Source organism: Lepidothrix coronata, unplaced genomic scaffold, assembly GCF_001604755.1.
Source record: "Lepidothrix coronata isolate B3197 unplaced genomic scaffold, Lepidothrix_coronata-1.0 Scaffold91, whole genome shotgun sequence".
In the NCBI taxonomy this organism is placed as follows: Eukaryota; Metazoa; Chordata; class Aves; order Passeriformes; family Pipridae; genus Lepidothrix; species Lepidothrix coronata.
Window position 1 is genome coordinate 3,068,313 of NW_016690271.1, and position 16,532 is coordinate 3,084,844.

Below are 16,532 nucleotides of genomic sequence, written 5' to 3' on the forward strand. Positions count from 1 at the left end.
ACCAGTGGCGGCAGTGGTGTCTCCTCTGCTCCAGCGGGGCTGCTCCGGGCTCTCCTGCAGCCCTGCTCTGCCGAGGGCAGTGCCGGGGTCGGAACACAGGGCAGGAGAGGGAAACCCTGGGGCGCTGGCACGCGGGGTGGAGCAGGGGATGATCCAGCTGCTCCCGTGCAGCGGCTGGGAAGAGAATCTTGGCTGAGCAGAGAGACCATCTCCAGGCGAGCCGGGCCCATGCGAGCGCTGCACGTGCACTGGAGAACCCTTTTAGCTCCTTTTTTTTGGTGTGCTTTTCTTAATTCAGAGCCTCTGCAGAGCAAGGGTGGTATTTTGCACGTTTCCAGACTGTGCCTCAGCACAGAGTTCCACCATGGTGCAGACGGGGGGGTCAAAACCAAGCAGGCTCCAAATTTCCTGAGGCAGACGGACCATCTGAGCTGCAGGTGCTCCCAAGCAGGTCGGGCCACTCCAGGCAGCCGAGCCCCTGGGCACATGGCCACAAACTTCCCTTTGGGGTCACAGGGCTGAGAAACTCTTTTTTGTTTTAAATGCAAACAGATTTTGACATAACCACTTGACTCTGGCACCGGAGTTTCAAGGAAAAAAGCCCAAGAGGCGTGAAACATCCGCAGGCGTCACTCGGAACAGAACAAGGACTGTTTTGCAATGCTCTCAGAAGGTGAAGAAATGCCTGGGGAGGGCCAAGGACCCTGTGGCTGCAGGGCCAGGTGACCTGCCTGAGGCTGCACAAAGCCACGGCTGAGCCAGCAGGCTGGGACCCTCATGAGCGTCCCCTGGTCCCTGCTGTCCCTCCTCCCCCCCAGCATTACACTGAGCTGTGGCTTTGGGACCGGCTTGTGCATTATCTGTAACAGGAGACAAGAAAAACCAGCCGGCTGTCCCGCACGGGAGGAAGTCTCAGGGCAGCCTCGCTGACAGGAGCCATATTTAGCCCCGAGTGCTGTGGCTGGGGTGGCTCAGCTGTTTCTCCCCACGCCCGCGGTGCCGCAGCGGCCGAGGCCTCGGATGCTCAGCAGGGATCCAGGCCCGAGCAAAGAGGATTGACCAGAGCTGTGAGAAAATAAATAATAAAGTGCCGTAAGCCTGTTCTCATCTCCCCAGCCCCGGGGAAGGCAAGTGGAGGTCAGGATTAAAACCCCCCTCCTGTTGCAGTGTTAAATCGGCCACTCTCAGGTACCCAAGAAATGCCAGGTGTCCCTCAGATGCCACCCGAGGTGGGGCACAGGTGTCCCACACATCCCTCCCTGTCCTGGGAGCACCGGGGAGGCACATGGAGCTGTCCCTGGGTCCCATCCTCCTGCCTGTCAGGGATGTGCTTGATGTGTATAAACACGTAATTAACGGTATGTATGTATTTAATTGCTCGTGGCTACGATTTGCATTCAGGTGCTGAGCTGAAGATGCCTCAGATGCCTCAGATACGGGCGAATCCACTCAGCCGAACACGTGGAGGTGTGCGGGGCAGCGCAGCGGGGAGGGGGCTGCGGTGGCACCGCATCGCCCGAACCGCCCGGGGGCTGCAGGGCCGGGGGGACACGGCCCGGCCCGGGGAGGGCTGGAGGGGCCTTGGGCCGCGGGACAGCGCCGGGCCCGGCCCTCCTGGAGCCCGGCCAGGCGGGGTGCGAAGCCGGGCCGGCCCGGGCAGGCGGCAGCACACAGGGTGGGCTGAGGACGAGCCCGGGTGGGCTGAGGACGAGCCCGGGGGAGCCGAAGTGGCGGCGGCGCCGGGCGACCCCCGGGGCGGCCCCGCGCTCACCCCCCCGCCCCCGGCACCGCCGCCCGCCCGCACCCGCGGGCGAAGCCGCCCCCCGCCGCCCCCGCGGCTCCCTCCCTCCCTCCCTCCCTGCCGGCGCGGCGGGCGGGGGCGGCGGGCGGGGAGGGGAGAAGGGGCGGGCGGGCGGCGCGGCGGCCCCGGGGCCGGGCCGGGGCGGGCGGCGCGGCGGCCCCGGACACCTCGGCCGCTCCTCCATCTTCTCTCGCCACAGCTCGGCTTCCCCAGCCCGGGACCGGCCCATTGCCAGCCCCGCGGGGGGGGCGGCCGGCCCGCCGCGCCGCCCCGGCCCCGCCGCCCGCGCCGCCGCTCCGCCGCGCCGCCCCGGGCCCTCCGCCCGCCCCGCGGCGAGGGGAGCGGCGGGGGGGGGGCCGCGGCCGCCCCGGGCCCCCCCCCCCCCCCCCGGGGGGGGCGGCCGGCCCGCCGCGCCGCCCCGGCCCCGCCGCCCGCGCCGCCGCTCCGCCGCGCCGCCCCGGGCCCTCCGCCCGCCCCGCGGCGAGGGGAGCGGCGGGGGCGGCGCCGCGGCCGCCCGGGCCATCGCCGCCCCGCCGGGGCGCCGCGCCGCCGCCTCCCCCCTCTGGGCCGCAGTGGTGCAGCCCGAGGTTAGCGGAAGCGGCCGCTCGGCGCTGCCATGTTGAGCCGCCGCCGCCGCCGCCGCTTTGTTGTCGGCTCCATGTAGCTGCGGCCCGGGGGAGGGAGCGACGGGGGGACCGCCCGCCGCAGCCGCCGCCGCCGCCGCCCGGGGCCGCGCCGCCCCCGCCATGGAGGCCAACTGGACCGCGTTCCTCTTTCAGGTGAGGCCCCGCGGCGGCGGCGGCGCTGCCCGCGCCCCCCCTCCCTCCCTCACGGCCGCGGCCCCGCCGGTCCCCGCCGGGCCGGGCTGTCACTCAGCGCGGCCGCCCGGCCCCCGCCCGCCCCCGGCCCGGCCCGGCCCGGCCCGGCCCGCCGGGCAGCGCCTCACGGGCCCCGCGGCTCCGCTTCTCGCTCCTTCCCTCCTGCACTTTCTCCCTCCGCCGCCGCCCCGCAGCGCGCTCCCTTCCCGCTTCCCTCGCAAACCGTCTATTCGTAGTCGTGTTTTATTTTTTTTCCCCTCCCTCCAAAACGTGAAATCGCGCTTTTTTTTTTTTTTTTTTAATTTTATTATTTTTTTGGTGTTTGTTTTTCTCTTCCACCCCCAACCCCCCCGCCCAAAAAGAAAAACAACAACAACAAAAAAAACAACCCCAAGCTTCCACCGGGCTCTAACAAAACCCCGATGGAACAAACGCCGTGTCTGGGAGAATAAATTAATCCCTCTTTAAACAGCCTGACTCAGGGCCGGCTGACGAGGGAGCTTGTTTTCTTTTAAAATAGGACGCGAGCGGGCCGGATTTCTGTAAAAACTGGCGAAATCCTAACGGGAATGGGGAGGAATAGGGACGGTGGAGCGTGCAACCCCTCCCTTTGCCAACTGAGTCACAATTTTCCCCCTTTCTGTCGGCGAAAGACTGACTTAAAAACACCGCTGTTTATGTAATTCCGAAGAAAATCCAGTGTACCAGAAAAAAAAAAAATCCGAAAAAAAAAATCCTCGCCTGGCTTTTGTGAGCCTCGCGAGCCCTTTCACGCTGGATTGTTTTCTCCTGCTCTTTTTGAGCTGGAAAACATAAAATGTGTGATTGCAGCAGCAGCGGGGGAAAAAAAAAAAAAAAAAAAAGCCCAGCACATCACCTTTCTCAAGGTAAAATAATCCTCTTTGCACGTTCCCGGTGGCGGCCGCTCGCTTCCTCACTGTCCTCCTCGGAATTAAACCCAAACCCAACCCGTGACACGAGTTTGAAAACCTGAGTTGAATGAATAAATCCGCCAAGAGCGAGCACCATTCCTTTAGAGAGGAAAAATTCGTCCCTTGCAAGTACCAAGGGATGAGTCACTCGCTCGGGTTCTCTGCCTCCGAAAACACGCCGGGAATGTTCCGGGGAGCCGGTACCGGGAGCTGGGCGCTGGGTTTTCCGCCTTTTCGTGATGGATGCGGGTGATGCCATCGAGTTTGGCTGAGGTCTGGTGAATTATTTCTCACTCTAGTGGGCAGTTGTGATTCGCACGTAGGAAACTTCACGCTAGGAAGTTAATCTCCTTAGTTTAGGGCCATCTCCCTCCGAGCCGGGGCTGGTGTGGTGCCTTGCTGCCTCCCAGCTGAGCGCTTTCCAGGGGAAATTTTTCCTAGGCTGGCAGGACGGTATTGCAGCAGGCTCTGAGAAATGCCAAGTAATGCTTTCAAGTACGTGTCCAGCTCCTCGCTGCTCGTCCGTGTTTTTTGAAGGTGCTGAGTTTTGAAATAGTGATGTCACAGGCTGATTTAGGAGTCACCTTTGCTGCTTTTAATTAAGGAGTCAGCAGTTCACTTTCCCAGCGTGCGACTCGGAAGCATCTTCATAAAACTGTGATGTGGAAATTTTCCTCTGATTTTTTTTCTTATTTTTTGCCCCAAACAATAAAGCTTTCAGACCTCATAATAAATACCGAATATCGTTTCTGGAGTGATTTTGTTAAAAATCAACGATTTGGGTTGCGAGCATCCCAAGGCACCCAACTGAAAGCAGCATTAAGGTACTCCTGATGTGACTTTCTTCTTCCCATTCTCACAGCACACAGCAGCCAAGACCCAGCTGATTAGTTAAAAAAAGTGGATTTAAAAGCCTCTCCCCTGTGTCGGTTAAGTAACAAATGCAAGTGACTGAATATTCATGTTCATTCTTCCTGGGGAGTGTGTGTTCCAGCTAGGACAGGATTCCTAAGGGACAGTTAGATACCCGGGATATAAAGTTGTAATTTTTAGCCAAACGTTTTCAGAGGAGGTTTCGACGTCGTAATTTTATTCCTGTAGCAATGGGCTGTGCAACTGTAAATAGCTCCTTCCAAATGAAGTTGTTTGATTGTTTTTAGGTGGCATTTTGATGAATTGTATCCCTTTCTAAAGGAACAATCGTGCTACTGAATAAGCAGTTCTTGTTTGGATCTCCTTAGTCCCCGAAATGCTTATTTGGAAACCCACTTTTAGTATCTGGTCGGGAAGCGAAAGTTGTATCTGTTAATGTGAGGAGGACTCATCCATCAGATGGAGCGTTCAAGATATGACTCATCCTAATTTGTTGCTCTCACATTAAGGCTGGAGCACAAAAATATTTTAGCCTCTGGCATTGGAAGTTCACAATGCCACATCCTACACTCCGGGTCACGAATTGCAGGTTTTTTTGTTTGCTGCCCCCTCTCCCCATGAGGGAAGAAACTAGTGACAGAACGAGGGGGTTTTGCACGAGAGCCTGTCCCAGGCTGTCAAAATATCCCCAAAATGTTGACTTGACGTTAATTCTGGGTCAAGTAAAACTGTGGTCAGAGCCTGAATAGCAGCGCCCGCGAGAGGCGTGCAGCAGGTGCTGCTTCCCTTCTCCAACAGGGAGTTAAAAAAAAATGCTGCCTGATCCTTTTTTAAAAGGCTTTAAGGCAGGCAGCCCTTGGAAACTGAGGAACAGGGCTCGTGCCACGGGGGCTGCGGGCAGGACCATGCTAATAGCGCTGGCTCTCTGGGAACCAAGATAAGCAGACTTATATAAGCAGCAGCTCCATAGCCTGTAGCCTTATGAATATACATTGTTTTATGTCCACTATCTCCATCGGATCCGTAGGAATGAGTGCATCATTACCTTGAAGTGCTGACGATTCTTTGAGGCTTAAAAATATCCATAAACTGCCTAAGTTTGAACCTTGTCCAAAGGATTTGGGCTCTCCATTATCCGATCTGTTAGCTCTGCCTTTGAAACTGTATCTCTGGAGCTATCATTAGGTGCTCTGCAGTGTCTTCTGGTGCAGTTTAACAACACTGTTTAATGCTCATTTAAAGTTGTAAAACATTTCAGATTTTTTTTAAATTAAAATTGTATCCAAGTGCTTAACTTGCTCAATACTGTGCTGTTGGTGTGTATCGTGCAGACTCTATTTTCATGCAATGTGGATGTCTCAGTGCCCTCTTAAAAACACGGAAGATAAATGGTTGAAAATCCACAATTGACACTGAAGTCAGGGAAAAGTTTAATGGAGCTGCTGGAGCTTGTGCCGTGCCCTGATTTAGCAGCGTCGCCTCCAGGAGAGTTCTGGATCCTGCTCTTCAGCAATCGTTCTGCAAAGCAGCCCTGGGGCTGTTGTTTGAGGTGGCTGCTGTGGCCAGGCAGGTGTGGTAATATCCAGCCTACCTGTTGCATCCTGACCTTGGGCACAGGCAGGATGGAAAATGCAGATACAGATGGACAGGCTGGCCTGGCTCCTAATGATTCCCACAAGTTTTGTCTCCTGTTACCATCCCAAATCCAGGCTTCATCCCGTGAACTGTTTTCCTGTCGGATAGGCTTGGAGTGTTAGGGAGCTCATATTCCTCCCCACATAGGTTAGTGTTGGTATCCCCTGGTGCTTTTTATCCAAAGATCACCAGCATCACTCTCCTGAAAAGTGAGATTGGAGTGGTGAAGGGCTTGTGAGGGGCAGGAGCCACCCTGCAGCCAGGGAGAGGTGCTCTGGGGTGGCCTACTGCAATCCAGAGAGGCAAAGCCTCCAGATCCAACTAGGAAAAGGTCCCAAAGTGAGCTGCTAGAAATACTGGCTTCTCCAAAGGACGTGTTGAAATGGATTCCTGTGGGGAGAGCATTAGCCTGAGTGCACTCCCTAGCACTGTCCATCCTCAGCTGATCTAAAAGTAGGCAGGTTGGGGTCACACGCCAGCACAGCGTTTGGTTCAGCTTTCGCAGCCTCGAGTCGTGCTATTTTGTAAGGGAAGCTGTAGGAAAGGAGTCCTGGAAGGCTGCAATACTGATCTAATGGGAATGCAAGTTTCCCCAAACACAGCTTCAGGCCTGGCACGCTGCACTAACGAGCCTGATTTAAAACTGGTCTGATGAGACCGAGGCACATCTTGAATACAGATGCGCTTAAACTGGCTTAAGGTGCTGGAGTGATTTATTTTAATGCTCCATTAGGCTGAATTGGTCTGTGTGGTTTCTAAACCACTTTAAAATTGTATCTGCCAGGGTTTTGTCCCAGTCTCACTGGATGAGTTTTAATAACAGTATCCACTGGTTTTCTGCCTTAGAATAACCAAGCATGGTGCAGCACAGCCCGTGGCGGTGCAGGCTGCAGCTCAGCTGAGCGGTGCTGGCCACGGTCCCCTCGGTCCCCTCTCTGCCCCTTCCTTGTAGCTTCTCCCACTGATTCTGTAGTCCAAAGTCAGTTGGTATTGGCTGTTTTCAAATGGCTTTCAGAGTTTTTTTCCCAACACCCCCCCATGTGTGCTCTCCAGCATCTCTAGATGTCTCCCAGTGCGTATCGATTCGCTTCTCTTCCTAGCACAAAGTAGCTGCTGACGAAGAGAAAAAGGCCGTGTCGCTATTCTTGTTAGTTCCAGACACAGAGAGCACAGTGGTCAGTGGATAAATGCATCGGGAACCTGCTAAATATAGAGATGTGGCTTTAGACAGCTCCCGATTCCAGTTGCTTTGGTTTCAGTGCTGGCACACTGGTATGAACACGCTGTTTAAATAAGACGCCTTATCACATCCTGGCTCTCTGTGGCTGCAGTTCAATTTTCAGTGTGCACTAAGCTTGACTTAAAGGTGGGGCGTTATTTTGCAACTCCTGTCAGTACCTTCGTCAGCTCCAGAGACAGTCCCAAGGTGGCATCTGATACAATCATTAGCAAAATGAGTTATCTGTTATGTAAAGATCAAACGCCGTGTTAGTAAAAGATCTGACAAGCATCTCGTTGTCTTCCATAAAAAGTTGCCCTCCGGAAACTTAATAATTCTTTGGTTGTTGTGCTGTGTCCTACACTTACCACAGGATCTGCACAGCGAGTGCATTTACAGTGCGAGCGGTTTATCTTGTCCAAAACCAGAATTATGTAACCTTCCCCTGTTGTTCCTTCCACGGCTTTTGGTCTAGAATATGCTTTCCTGTTGTTTTGTAAATGTGCTCACCGTGTTAAAGGGAGCACCCATCCAGAGAATTTAAGTGTGAATGTTTGGTTTTAGGCACACGAAGCCTCCCATCACCAACAGCAGGCAGCACAGAACAGTTTGTTGCCTCTCCTGAGCTCTGCTGTTGAGCCGCCCGATCAGAAGCCGATTCTGCCCTTACCAATAACGCAGAAACCTCAGCCTGCACCAGAAACATTAAAGGATGCTATTGTTGGGATTAAAAAGGAAAAACCTAAAACCTCCTTTGTGTGCACTTACTGCAGCAAAGCTTTCAGGGACAGCTACCATTTGAGGCGTCACGAGTCCTGCCACACAGGGATAAAGTTAGTGTCACGGCCAAAGAAAACTCCCACCACAATGGTGCCCCTTATCTCGACCATCGCTGGTGACAACAGCCGGAGTTCGCTGGTTTCGACTATCGCAGGCATCCTGTCCACTGTCACTACGTCTTCCTCTGCCACCAACCCCAGCAGCAGCGCCGGCGCCACGGCCATGGCAGTGACGCAGACGGTGAAGAAGCCCAGCAAGCCCGTGAAGAAGAACCACGCCTGCGAGATGTGCGGAAAGGCCTTCAGGGACGTCTACCACCTCAACCGGCACAAGCTGTCCCACTCCGACGAGAAACCCTTCGAATGTCCCATTTGCAATCAGCGCTTCAAGAGAAAGGATCGCATGACCTACCACGTGAGGTCTCACGAGGGGGGCATCACGAAACCCTACACCTGTGGTGTTTGTGGAAAAGGCTTCTCGAGGTACCGTGTAGCAAATCCCAGGCGCGCTCCACTGTTGGCTCTTCGTACGCAGGAAGGGTTAAGCTGGCAGAGCGAGGGGCTGGGAGAACCAGGCCTTTGAGGAGATTGGTGAGGGGATAAAGAGCCTTGTCTGCCTCCAGGGTGGGGGTCTCCATCTGAGCCAGGTTAGCAGTGGCCAAAAGCGGTCACTTTTGTAGGAGAGTGGTTGGAAATGGCCTCACGACGTCATCCAGGTCCTGTAGGACACATGTCTGTGTCACGGGGGTGGGCACAGAGCTCCTTTACCAGCCTTTGCCACAGTCTGTGACCGAATGGGGCAGGGCAGGTAAACTGTCACCTGGTTTTGTAGCAGGGCTGAGGGCGCTGACAGAGCTCTGGGGGGAGCTTGCATTGCTGCTGCTGTGTCTGTACCTGTGCTTGCAGCAGAGAAAACATCAACCTTTACAGCTGCTGCGCTCTCACCTTTACACAAGGTGTGACCAAATGTACCATTTTTGGGTGTGTAAGGAGAACAGGGTTAAGGATTAAGCTGCAAACTGGGTCCCAGAGTAACTGTGAGGAGCTCTGGGTGACAGCCACTGGTAGGTGAGGGGAAGGTATTTATTCTGGGGGCTGCAGGGGGTCTCCAGCAGTGTCAGCCCACTGTCAGTGTCCTTACTGTGTGTTTGTAACAGTGCATTTTCTCTCCTGTTGCTCTCTTTTTTGCAGGCCTGATCATTTAAGCTGTCACGTTAAACACGTTCACTCAACAGAGAGACCCTTCAAATGCCAAGTAAGGGCTAAAATGATTTATTAAGAACAATACCTTATTGTATCAGTACAATCTCAGGTGAATCTTTCCAGAGCTGTATTTGCTCCCAGACTTTCCTTTGATAAGCAAGTTTAGGAGTAAAGCCACATCCGCCCGCATAACACAGTGCTGGAGTTCTGGTGGAAGTTTAAAAAGATGCCGTGGCTGCTTTTTTAGGAAGATTAGAGGCTTTTTGCTGTCTTGGAGAACAGCATAGTTGCTCTATTTTACCATATGCTTAACTTAGTAGTAGGGTTGTAACAGCATCCTCAGCTCAGTGCTGATTTGTGGAGTAATGTGTGCAGTGTGTTTCTCAGCGTGTTTAAATCAAATGTCTCTCAGTACATCTATTTAAAATGGATGGGAATGGTTGATTCTGGATCCGTTATTTTGCTGGAAGGGGAAGGCAAGTTGTCGTAAGTTGATGACTGAGTCTAAGAGAAATAATTAAATTGCCCTTGAACAATTAACTGTTTTGCTTGGAATATCCATGCTTATTCCAACCTCTGTTTTACTGACTCATCTTATTAAATAAAAGGCTCGGGTAAAAAGAATAGCATTAGGAAGAGGTTTTATTTCCTTGTTCTGGATGGGAACAGACGTAATTGAGCAATTCAAGAGATCAAGTTCATATTTGTACAGTAAAATTATATCAAAAAACAACTTTGCCTGCTCCAGGCTTTTTTATGAGCTCCCTCTTGCTTTGGAGGGTAAGGCAACCTGCTATTTTAAGAAATTTCAAGTAGTATTGAGTATGATTTTTGTCCTGATTGTCTCAGAAACGAATACCACTCTCAATCTCTGTTTAGTAGCTTGATTTTGGTTTCTCTATAAATACAGGTAAAACTTAATGTTGTCAGTACATTTAGGATGCTGTTAGGACCTGCAAGGTAAAAAGGGCTCTCAGTGGGCCTTAACTGCTGCTGTCTGCCCCTCAAGTGTAACTGTTGTCCTCCATCTAGACGTGCACTGCTGCCTTTGCCACCAAAGACAGACTGCGGACACACATGGTGCGCCATGAAGGAAAGGTATCGTGTAATATCTGTGGTAAACTTCTGAGTGCAGCATATATCACCAGCCACTTAAAGACACACGGGCAGAGCCAAAGTATCAACTGTAATACCTGTAAACAAGGCATCAATAAAAGTAGGTGAACGTTTTACAAACATTTCTAATAACAGTGTGCGTGCGAAGGGAATTGCCTTTGATGACGTTCAAATGCAAGGAACCCATCAGTCTGGGTGGTCACACCTCTTAAAAGTAGATATTTAGTAACAGAATCTGCTTCAGCTCAAGAATTGGCATGTGGGGAACTGGTTGGCTGCTAGACTGTGCTCTTGTCCCTTAGGAATGCCCTGCAGTTTGTGAGAGTGCCCAAGTTTTCTCACCTTCTAATTACAGTGCTTCCTCAACTATGCAGGCCTAGAAGTCCAACAGATAATTTGGAGATTTTAGGCTATTTAAGAACTGCTAAAATCTGCCAGGTTTCAGGTTTAAAGCATCACCTAAAGCTCATCAAAATTAGGAGAAAGATTTCTGTGCTTTCCCTGAGCTTTGACCCCAAGGCTTAATGTTTCCTCCCTCTGGCAGTAGCTGACAAGAAGAGGATTTAAATCCAGCCCTGATGTGTTTTGGGCATTAATGGCATCTGACTGGTGTTGTGCAGGAGGTCAGATGAGATGTTTGTAATAGTTCTTTCTGGTCTTAACCTCTGTGGAGATGCTGCAGCCTGGACCTGGGAGTGCCTAGCAAACAAATGAAGACTTGACTTTCAAATACCTGTAACTTAACCCACAGGGTTAGTGATATAAAATGGATTTTCAGAGGAACAAGAGGAAGAAGTAAAGCATGTCTTTGACTTCGTCCTAAAGCCTTTTAAACTGTATTAATTTACAGCATCTTTGCTGTTCCTGTTACTCCTGGATAATTTGAAGGTACTGGGAATGTCTGAAATGCCTGATTGTTGAGCTTAGTAGGAAATTTGGATGGGAAGTATTTTTTAAGGTATAGGGTTACAGCTCTGGCTTCCCAAGCCAGTATGGTGGTGCTAAGCCAGTTCACATGAGGCATTTAGAGCAGTTGTTAGAGGTGGGAATGATGAGCTGTACTGTGGCCAGGGAGTAGTGACAGGCTGTTCTGTGATGTAAAGGTAAACTGAAAGTTTTAAGTCATACTTGCAATAAAAAGTAAAAAGGTTTTTAATTTTTTTTTGAGCTGGAGCTGAGGTTTAGAAAAAATGGGATCAGCTTGAGTTCTAGAGGCTCAGTGGAGTCTTTGATTTCATTCTTCCTAAATACAAACTAAATAATCAGAAAGGAAGTCAATCTTTGGCAGTTAAAGCAGATGTTCTTGACTTATATTCTGGTTTTTAGGTCTTGGAAAAGTAGTTTTATAAAGCACAGAATTAATTATATGGTTTTAAACACCTCTGTGATTTTTTGCTCTTGGAATCCTGTGAGATTCCACACGCTCTTTATGGAAGTTGCCTTTGTGATCTCAGCAGAAAACAGAGTAACTTTTCAAGGTGAATTTGTGTTCTTACTTAATTGGCATAGCATGCATGAGTGAAGAGACCAGCAACCAGAAACAGCAACAGCAGCAGCAACAACAGCAACAACAACAGCAGCAGCAGCAGCAGCAACAGCAGCAACAACAGCAACAACAGCAGCAGCAGCAGCAACAGCAGCAACAGCAGCAACACGTAACAAGTTGGCCTGGAAAGCAGGTAGAGACCCTGAGATTGTGGGAAGAGGCCGTCAAAGCGAGGAAGAAAGGTAAACCAAACCAATATTGATGGGTTTAGGTCTGTGAGGCAGTGCAGTCTGCAGTTCTGTAGGGAGGTCAAGGTGTCAGGAAGGATGTTTTAGAGGACAGTTGCATTCCCGGTGTTAGAAGTCACAGCTCAGGACTAGCAGGAGGAAACAGGCCCAGGATTAGGCTGTGTTACATGAACTCCTCTTTGCTTGCTCTCTTTGGTCTCTGTGTCTATAGCAGCCACCAGTTACAAAGGGAGGCTTGTGTCTGCTCCAGGGCAGGAGTGTGGGCTTTGACTTGCATGTGGCTTTGAGCTGTGTTTGTGCATATTTACCCTTGTTCACTTGTGTATATATATATATATATGTATATATACACCCCCCCTCTGTCTTTGCGTCACCAGTTTGCATGTGTGTGCTTTCTGTTCCTGTTCATCTTCTCTCTCCCAATTTATTCCATCTCCTTTATCATCATTAACTCTCCTGGACTTTTTCTAGACGTCAGAGAACTTACTCTTCTCCCTCTGTTGCTTTTTTTTTCATTACAAAATGAACTAATCAGTGATCCTGTTTTTCATTAGTGCTGGATCACAACTTACCTTACCTGTGCTGCCATAATCAAAGAGAAATTGCTTCCTTTTGTTGGCCACTGTGTCAGTTTGTAAAGAACAAATTGCTTCAGTATAGCGTTTTTAGGATATAGTAGTTTAAACTCTCCCATTACTGCTGCTTATTTGTTTCACAACAGTTTGATTTCTAATGCCTGTCATGTGACTCTTGTGGATTACATGTTTTAGAAGCTCTTAGTGACCATTTACTGTTTTTCACTGGCTGTTTTTAGGAATGTTTTTGACTCACCTTATATTTTTCTTTTCTCCTAACCTTCCTTTCAGTTTCTTCAATCTGTTTTTCTTTTCTAGGTCTTGTTTGTGTTTTAGGCCGCTTGCTCCTTTCGCCTTGCTATGCCAGTAATTGAATTTTAGACAGTATAGAAACAGCTTATTCATGTTAAGATGTACTGATAACAGAAACATAAATATCATCAGGCCACTAAGCAGATAAAGCAAATGGGTGTTGGATTTAGAAAATCTCTTGAGAATTATTTTCCTGCTTGTTTCTTCCTATGTCTTGTTCCTTTTTCCCTTCGTTGCTTATTGAGATTATTGAATGTGCTTTAACAGAAGTGGTTTGGGGCAGGATGGGGGGTGAGGGAGGTGGGTGGGTAGGAGTGGTGTCAGACTGATGCTGTTAGCTTTGTTTAACTGGGGAAGGGGCATGGGTGGGATGTGTCTTTGGGTGTGACCGTGCTTGAAGGTGAAGTTAGACCAGTCAGTGCCATGCCTGAGCTACTCTTTCCTTGCTGGTTCTCCTGTGCTGGTGCCACTTGTGGTCGCTTTGCAACACTAGATGGGATTTTTTTAGTCTAATACAATTTATTTTCACAATTTTTATTTTATTTTTTTTTTTACTCTTTCCCTTCCTTTCCACCCCTCCTAGCTATGGACTTTGAAGAACCAACAGTAACCCTTGAATGGGGCTAATGTTGCTTTCAAAGTTACATTTGTATTGCCCGAGTGGCAAAGCGGACTCTTTGCTCCTGTTTTACCTCTGACACGTGGGTGTAACTGAGCTTGGGGTCCTGCCCTACAAATGTGGAATAAGACACGACTTAGCCATGCTGTAACGCTGATGTAGAACACGATTTTCCCTGGTTTCTTTAGTAGTCAGCCCTCCCCTTTCCCCTCCTCCTGTTTTTGGAGCCTCCTGGTGTGGGTAGCCGGCAGGTGGTGCTGATGGATGTGTAGAGAGCCCTCCTTCCCCCCTCGGCCCCCCTCGCCAGCCCTGCTCCCCAGTGCCCGGCCCTGCTCCCCAGCCCCTGCCCGCTGCCCTCCTGGGTCTCCCTTGCTCAGCACTTCATTCCTGCTTGCTGCTAAACCACCCCAAAAAACCCCAAACGAATGTGGAAGCTGAGGAGCTGAAGGGGGTTGAAGGATGTACTGCTGGGGTAGGCTTGGAGTAGAGGTACTGTGAGCAGCGGAGCAATTAAGTAGCAGTAATTAAGACTGAAATAAGCAGGTAAATATTGAAACGAGCTTTGCTTATCAGTCCCTAATAATGACTTTTTAAAACCTTCACAGAATGTCAGTTCACCTTTGAGAAGGCTATAGAGTACGTACCATTCGGTATGTACACTCTCTCCTCTATTTCTAATGTTCCTCTTGGGAGGATTTTTTTGATTGTACGATACTGTTTTTATGAACATGGAAACCCTCTTGCTAAGACAACCTCACTTGAATTCTCAGGAAAAAAAAAAAAATTGAATTGAAATGACCTGCATGAGAGTTTGTATTTCCTGTAGGCTATAGAATGTTAACAGTTTTAACTTACTAATAATTCCTAAAGAAAATTATTCCGGAATTTGTACCTGTTCTTGTTTGGTTTTTGGGTTTTTTTGTTTTGTTTTGTTTTGTTTAAATCTTGTCCATGGGTTTTTTTTATGTGTTAAAAACTTTTTGTCTTTTTTATGTCTCATTTTTAGAAGCTGCTAACTTGTGCCAAACCTCCACTGCTGCTACTACGCCTGTGACTCTTACTACTCCATTCAATATAACGTCCTCTGTGGCTTCTGGGACTATCACAAACCCAGTCACAGTGGCAGCTGCAATGAGCATGAGAAGTCCAGTAAATGTATCAAGTGCAGTTAATATATCCAGTCCGATGAACTTAGGGCATCCTGTAACTATAACCAGTCCTCTGTCCATGACCTCGCCCCTCACGCTCACCACCCCGGTGAACCTGCCCACCCCGGTCACGGCTCCAGTGAACATAGCGCACCCCGTCACCATCACGTCCCCCATGAACCTGCCCACCCCCATGACGCTGGCTGGCCCCCTCAACATAGCCATGAGACCAGTGGAGAGCATGCCTTTCCTGCCCCAGGCCTTGCCCACCTCTCCTCCCTGGTAAACAAGTTCTAAACAGTATTAAAAAGGATTAAAATGGAATCCTTACCAGCAGTTCTTTTTTGGGTTTTGTTTGGTTGGGTTTTTTTTTTTTTCTTTTTTCTTTTTTTCCTTTTATTTTGGTTTTTGTTTTGTTTTGTTCTGTTGGGTTTTTTGTTTTGTTTTGTTTTAGTTCATAATAAATTCAGGCTAAGACACTGGGGCAACACCATCAGAGACCACAGTAGCATCTTCCCCTTGATTTGGCTCACATGGTTCAGGCTTGAGTTTCACTGGAGCACTTCATTTAAAGTAAGTTTTACCTTGTAGCTGACTGATGCTGAATTAGAGCAGATACTTATTTGCCAGAGTTTTTAAAGAAAAAAAAAAACAACAAAAAAAAAACCAACAAAAAAAAAGGTAATTAAAAAAACAGTTTTATGTTTTATCCCCTCAAATTATAACTTAGAAAATTATTTTAACCTAAACACTAGCAAAGACCCCTCTGTATCTGTGACAGGGTGGATGGCTCATTTTAACCTGCCAGGCAAGTCCACTGTTTCTGAGCTAGTGTAGAACCTTTGTCTGTGTTGATGTTTTGTTTTTTTTTTTTAATGAGTAAATGCATTACAATGTTGTCATTTAAAAAAAAAAATGCATTTTTGGAGAAAATATGCATTTTACCTTTGGGAATATGATAATTTCAGGCAGCATTCCCTATGGGAAAGGTGATACCAGCTCTGATATGCAAAGCATATGATAACTTATCATTCTAACTTCAACATATAATAGGGATTGTGACCTGATATTTGGAGATGTAAATATTACCCAACATATTACCCTAAGGGAATAGAGCATTGTAGTCAACATTTTTTTTAAAAAAACTGTTATTGTTTGGTGAGAAACAGCCATGGCTGACAGAAGAGGAGTCGAAATGTATGTAAACATGGTCTCTGAACAGTCAGACCCCCATGGGACTCTTATCTAGGAGCAAAAGGAGTGCTTGGAAACTTAAGAAATATTGCTTTAAGCTGGAAGATTCTGGAGGCCCTGGGTGTGATTTTTATGCCCTCTGCCTCCCAATCAGAGCCTGCTGGTGTTCCAGCAGGGGACAGACATGTTAGTTGTTCACTAGAAGTTTTGTCTTATATTAAATTGTATACAGTTTTTATTCTAACCACTAACTAGGTAGGATGCCCCTCCAGGACAAGCAGAGAGCGTCTTTTAATTTCTCCCCTATTTCTTAATCAAGTGTTGTGCAAATCTGTTCAACTTTGTAAATATTTGCAAACATCATCATTTTTACGTTATTCTTCTATTGTGTTAACACATTTCTATGAATTTGTGGGAGTTCTGGGGTGCTGAGCTGTCCAGCCCAGAACTGCTCCATAAATGGTCACACATGTTTAAGCTACATGTGCTTTTTATTTCTTAACCTGTTTATCTGTACATAAAGTAGAAAGCAAAAATCTAGGGAAACAGATATACTTTTTAGACTATCATGTCA

The 16,532-nt window shown here is 49.1% G+C and overlaps 1 protein-coding gene across 3 annotated transcripts; it reads left to right on the plus strand.

Annotated features, from left to right (window-relative positions):
* Positions 1-2,415: 2,415 nt before the first annotated feature.
* Positions 2,416-15,474, plus strand: VEZF1 (vascular endothelial zinc finger 1). 3 transcript variants are annotated; one of them, XM_017821585.1, is made up of 7 exons: positions 2,416-2,580; positions 7,843-8,540; positions 9,249-9,312; positions 10,293-10,476; positions 11,886-12,104; positions 14,222-14,266; positions 14,623-15,474. In XM_017821585.1, exons 1-7 carry the CDS (start codon positions 2,548-2,550, stop codon positions 15,048-15,050), a joined length of 1,671 nt encoding a protein of 556 aa, XP_017677074.1. In that variant the 5' UTR covers positions 2,416-2,547; the 3' UTR covers positions 15,051-15,474. The 3 variants fall into 3 exon arrangements, with proteins under 3 accessions (XP_017677074.1, XP_017677077.1, XP_017677075.1); XM_017821586.1 differs by lacking the exon at positions 2,416-2,580 and adding an exon at positions 3,504-3,824; XM_017821588.1 differs by lacking the exon at positions 14,222-14,266.
* Positions 15,475-16,532: the final 1,058 nt, after the last annotated feature.